Raw genomic sequence first — 5,903 nt, forward strand, 5'->3', positions numbered from 1 at the left:
ATGCTGCCCACAAAGCCTCCGGTGCTCCCCGCCTGTCACCAGCCGCTCTCCTCCCCCGCCAACCGCACCCACCGCGCATAGCCCTTCTTCCCGTTGGTCGTCATCAAGAAGAAGGGGGAGAACCGGAGGAGAGAGGTGGAGAGAGAGAGAGGAGGGGAAGTAGTTGTTAACATGTGGGTCCACGTGGGTTCCATGCTAAGTCAACTGCCACATCAAACAATCCAGGGATAAAACCACCTAAGGACATAGAATAACCCGATTTTATAAGTTAAAAAATACCATATATCTGGTTTTTGGGTACAGTATAATTTTGTAACTCGACCACAATACGAGAGACCTCAGGTATACCTTTTCTTTTCCCATCTGCCTCGGACACCACCATGAAGAAAGCATGCAGAAATGGTCGACACCATTGGTGGTCTGTTTCTGCTTGGGCTACTTCGTGGACTGTTTGGGCTGACTAACTGGCCTTCATTTTTGGACTGTAGGCCGAAAATCGGGGCTACTCCGCTACGCATCTTAAGTAAAACTAAATTCTCGAACAAATCAATCACAAGTTTTAAGGAACTACGAAGAAACAACGATAATCTGCAAATAGAAATTAGAGTAACAGCCAGGCAGATTTACTGTCAGATTTTTCCTTAATTTTATACTAGTATAATTTAACAGGTTCTGCTACATTTGCCTTTTTCTGTATCACGTACTCCTTCCTACTAGATAGAGAAACGCCAATTCAGTTCTTTACATCATTCAAGCACAAAAATCTGGCTTGAATCTACATGCAAAGAAGAAAACAACATAATGCCACTATAGTATATGGAATCTCATCAGCACAACATCCTCACCTCCCAATATAAAACCCTATCTGGAACCATCCAAGAGGCTCCTCAGAATGTATATGCATCTCCTTCACTTTCCATAAAAATCATCACAAGAAATGGAAATACTCGATGCATCTTGACTGACCGATCGGCAGCAATGTCCTCGACAGAGCACCAGTGGTACTGGGTGAAGCACTTGCTTCTGCATAATCGTCCGCCTCCATCTTAACCGGAGCATTGCTTGTAGATGACGATGTGTCTGCCCACTGAAACTGGCGACTGTAGGTGTTCATGTCAGGTTGCTGGTTGGAACTGTACGACTGCATGCTCGGTGACAACAAGGAAGCTGATGATGACAAGAATGTGGGCTGTTCACCGGTTTGGCCATGTGAATTGAAGCAGATCGAAATGGCTTTCCTCGACTGCACAGTAGAATCAGGAGTGCTGCCTACGATCTTTGAGCTGCTGTTGCAGGTGTGGTGGTTGAAGTAAGTGACTGAGAACAATGGTGGATCATTAGTGTCCTTCTGCTGGACTTGCTTCGTAGCAGGGCACTTCATGTCATTCTTGTAGGTGCATCTGTAATAGAACCTGCAAATAGAAGGCCATGATCTCAAATTCTCAATACCTTCTTGCTGGAAATTACTGCAAATTACTGCAGATAAGGGATTGGTTTTTTTTCCAGGTAGCATTTAGGGAGTACAAATGCAGAAATTTTGATTCTGTGTGCTGCTGTTATACACCGTTTTAGCTGATCTTTATTTAGAATGATGGTGACTGCACTGAAACTAACTACTGTCCGTTCCAGCATACAGTGGAATTTCCCTTTTTTTTTCTCTTTTGGGATCACCTTCTGATCTGCCGCTTGGCAATGTGTTATTACCATACTTTTCAGAATGCCATCAGAAAACTTAGTTGATCTGTTTACTTACAAAAATTACGTGGTATATTTGTCACTAATTTATTTTGGAACTTCATTTACTTGGTGACACCAAAGCCAGCACTATCCTGCATATTCCTACTATATTCCAAGTTGAAAGGTTGAACAACACATTCTTCAACTCATCTTCACGCAATCTCACCTTTAGGGTACCAACTTGAGTTATTCTTCTTTACCAGTTCTTGAACCGTGGTACTTTACAGTTTGCATATATATGTGCAGTGTCATTCAGTGTAACAAACCTTAATTTAAGACAACAGGAAAAACATTTGTATTCTTAAATCATGTCTCTTTTGCACTTTTCTCCACGAACATTTACTCTACCTAAATTAGGCGGAGCGGTTGCCAACACATACTTTTCAGACCTTTCATAAATTACCTTTTGCAAAAAGAACTGACTGCAACTATTAGCAAGCTCTTGTGAGCAAACAAGATATGTAGGGTCTTCCCTCAGGCTGCATGCCAATCAAACTCCAAGGAAGTAAAAAAGAGTTTGTGGAGACTGTCGGCATGCACGGTAATATTTGCAAACAAAATGTGCTTGAAAAACACAAGTAGTATATATTCTGTTAGGAAAACATTAGATATCAAACAAGTCGCTGATGACAGGCAATAAAAGAGAACCACTTGCATATTTTTTATTTATATGGTCTCACTTTTCAAATTTTTATATGTCTTGTTGAGTTGTCGATTACCAAAGAGATTGCTGCTATGAAGGTTCTTTTCCCATGGTCAATTTACTATCGTTTTTAATCTTGCTCACTAAAGGCATCTGCCGACAGGCCCGACAAGTGCCCCTCGCAATTCTACCAAGAGATGACTAGAAGACAACCATGTAGCCTAATTTGTGTCCACAGAACACAAGAGTGTTCTTTGCAAGAACCCAAATTAAAGCATTGACCAAACCATCTGCTGATATACAAACACTGGACACAGTATTAGCCATCGACATGACTTGGGTTATAGTAAACCACCAGCTGATCAAACAAAGACTAGAGATTGGCCCCAAAAATGAGACTTTTGCTATATCCATAAATATTTAAGGAAATGTGAACATGTGAGTTCATTTACATGAACAGATGTAGTCTTTGCTAGATTTCTTTTCCGGTTTCAACTGAAATTAGCTCAAGATGTAAACACTAAGCACACATCTAGAGCCTGTTAACAGATTTGTTGGACCACCCTAACCCACTTTGGTTATGGAAGAAATTGGTGAGTAGGAGCTATTCTACCAAACTACCGAAAAGGTGCCCTTCGCAATTCTACCAAGAGATGACTAGCGGACAACCATGCAGCCTAATTTGTGTCCACAGAACACAAGAATGTTCTTTTCAAGAACCTAAATTAATGCATTGACCAAACCATCTGCTGATATACAATGGACACAATATTAGGCATCGACATGATTTGGGTTATAGTAAACCACCAGCTGCACAAACAAAGACTATAGTTTGGCCCCATAAATAAGACTCCTGCTATACCCATAAATATTTAAGAAATGTGAACATGAGAGCGCAATTACCGAGTTACATGAACAGAACTAGTCCCTGCTAGATTTGTTCTCCGGTTTCAACTGAAATTCGCTCTCAAGATGTAAACACTAACTAAGCACACATATGGAGCCTGTTAACAGCTCTGTTTGGACCACACTAACACACTTCCATTCTGGAAGGTATTGGTGAGTAGGAGCTGTTCTACCAGAACTACCGAATAGGCGAAAACTAAAGAAACCGGGGATTTGCAATTATGACACTGCAAATATTAACCTTTGCTATAATGACACTGGACTCACATTTCATACACACAGATGGGCCCATTTGTCATTCACTCGGAGTGTCAAAACAGCGAAGCCCCCATGTTTGCAGTCCCAATATTGCAATTTTCTCAGAAAAAAGATGGCATGAAGAAAATTTTCCTGCCAAAATTCAAAGGGGGAACTTGAAATTCCCCAAGGTTTCAGATCACCACCCATAGTTCACTCACCTAATACAAGTACTCTGCATGTACTTAAAATTAGCTTGGTGAATCTAGTAAAATCTGAAATTAACCGTTCTGCGAATTCTAACCATGGAAGACAGTAAAAATATGACCTTTGAGGGAAAGAAAAATAGATGCATGCATGAAGTCTAGTAATTTTGGGGGAAGGAAATGAAGTGCGAAAAAAGAAATGGAGGGCGGAAGGTACCTTGGGAAGTTGGAATTGGAGAGTTTCTTCTCGCCGTACTTCCTCCACTGGTGGCCGTCGTCGTACGGCGCGTAGGTGTCGGTCGTCCATGTCCGCTCCTCCTTCCTGGGGCTACCATATCAGAATCAATGGCATCGCACCCACCACAAATGAAGAGAGAACAGATCAAGAACTACACACACATGGGGAGGCCCTTTGCTGCAAGCAAGAGATCGATGGAGGAGAAAAGAATGGTAGCAATAGATACCTACCTGACCCTTTGCTGCTGCGGCGTCCTGGCCCTGCTGGATCCAAGATCGCTGGGGTAGGATGGAACAGAGTCGAGTGCCATCTCGGTCTCGGAGAAGAAGCGGAGATTTTGTGGGGGCCGAGTGGTCTCGCTTGGTAGGGAAGAGGGAGAGGAAGAAGAAGGCGTGGGAATTGGTGCTTGTTCTCTGACCACTTTTATTTATAGCGCCATTAAACAACGACGGCAGACGGCCATTTTTCAACGTTAACACGCGTCGCCCTCTCATCGACACCTCCTCTGCCTATCCCCTCCCCCCCCCCCCCCCCCCCCAAAAGCCGAGTTTAGTTACTTTTAGGGTGGAGCTAGGTTTTCTCTCCACAGCTCCACTCTATCCCAAAAGATCCACTACCCTTTAATTTTTTAGTGTATTTACATAAAAATACCATTGAACTACCCCTACCCACCTCCTCTCCTCCCGTTCTCTCTCCTCCCCCATCTTTCTCCCGAGTCCCAATAGCTGCGGCGGGCGGTGGTAGTGGGCGGCGGCGGCGGCAGGCGGCGTCGGCCACGGCGGCGGAGGAGGAAGAGGGATCGGGGGCGATGGCGTCGGTTGCCGCGGTGGAGGGTGTGGCGGCGGCGCTCTGGTCGGTGCTATCCCGCGGCGTTGGCGGCGGCGGGACGACGTGCGGGCGATGGGCGGCGAGCTAGCAGGCGGCGGCGGGGGGCAGGCACACGACGGTAGCAGGGCGGTGGGACGACACGCGGGTGGTGGGCAGCGAGCTAGCGGGCAGCGGCCGTCGGGCAGTGGGCGGCACGCGCTGCGACGACACGCGGGAGGCGTCTGGCCGGCGGCGGGCGGGGCACGCGGCGACGACACGCGGGAGACGGCCGGCCGGCGACGGGCGGCGCCCTGGGATTGGGCTGCCGACGGCTAACAGGAGGTAGCTCCCACTGGAGTAGGAGTTTGGAGCCCTACCAAACGGGGCCTTAAATTTTCCATCATATCAAAACTTTTCTACACACACAAACTTCTAAATTTTCTGTCACATCGTTCTAATTTCAACCAAACTTTTAATTTTGATGTGAATTAAACACACCCTAACAATATATATTTATCAATTAGAAACGAATTATTTGACGTTTCTTGTGGCTCCTACCATAAATTACAGTCTAATTGTGTTTCTACTTTTTATTATACTACTACTCCCTGCCCTCCGGTTTCATAAGAATATTCTTGATATTCTGCATAATATCACGGTCTCTAAAACTTTAAGTATATTTTTATATTATAAATATATACAACATTTTTTTTATTTTTATTATAGTACTTTGTAAGACACACCTATAGACCCATCGTTTCGCTTATTGAAGGAATAAGCAAAACGACATATTTACAAACGGAAAGTAGTTTGTAAATACAACTTTTATATACGTGTTCTTAGTGATAAAAAACAAAGGCTAAAAAATAAACTACGTTGAAAAATCTCCAAATCATCTCCAAATTTAAGGTTAAAAATTTAAATTTTAGCTTATAAGCATAAGCATAAGCCAAAAAGATGATATTGTATATATGTTATCTTTAAACTAAATATTTTTAAAGTTATTAATAGTGAAAGTTATAAAAGTTGATCTTAACATTATTCAAAACAACAAGAATTATGAAACTGGATAGAGTACTAATTTAGCAAAAATTGTTACAGGACACTCAAAATTTGTGTTATTTATTGA

General features: G+C 43.4%; 1 protein-coding gene across 2 annotated transcripts; it reads right to left on the bottom strand.

Moving 5' to 3' along the window:
* Positions 1-622: 622 nt before the first annotated feature.
* On the bottom strand, positions 623-4,368 carry LOC4349610 (probable WRKY transcription factor 70). Of its 2 annotated transcripts, none has more exons than XM_015760957.3 (3): positions 4,198-4,368; positions 3,947-4,051; positions 623-1,412 (listed from the first exon to the last, which is right to left on the bottom strand). In XM_015760957.3, exons 1-3 carry the CDS (start codon positions 4,275-4,277, stop codon positions 929-931), a joined length of 669 nt encoding a protein of 222 aa, XP_015616443.1. In that variant the 5' UTR covers positions 4,278-4,368; the 3' UTR covers positions 623-928. The 2 variants fall into 2 exon arrangements, with proteins under 2 accessions (XP_015616443.1, XP_015616442.1); XM_015760956.3 differs by having other exon boundaries at positions 3,947-4,057.
* Between the last annotated feature and the right edge of the window lie 1,535 nt (positions 4,369-5,903).

Source organism: Oryza sativa, chromosome 11, assembly GCF_034140825.1.
Source record: "Oryza sativa Japonica Group chromosome 11, ASM3414082v1".
NCBI lineage: Eukaryota > Viridiplantae > Streptophyta > Magnoliopsida > Poales > Poaceae > Oryza > Oryza sativa.

What these genes read in the sequence shown, in the direction of transcription:
- LOC4349610 (XM_015760956.3), bottom strand. Translation starts at nt 4,277, where the DNA reads ATGGCACTCGACTCTGTTCCATCCTACCCCAGCGATCTTGGATCCAGC. An exon ending in CCGCAGCAGCAAAGGGTCAG is followed by an intron (nt 4,058 to 4,197) that starts GTAGGTATCTAT and finishes CTGATATGGTAG; the next exon opens with CCCCAGGAAGGAGGAGCGGA. An exon ending in TCCAATTCCAACTTCCCAAG is followed by an intron (nt 1,413 to 3,946) that starts GTACCTTCCGCC and finishes TTCTATTTGCAG; the next exon opens with GTTCTATTACAGATGCACCT.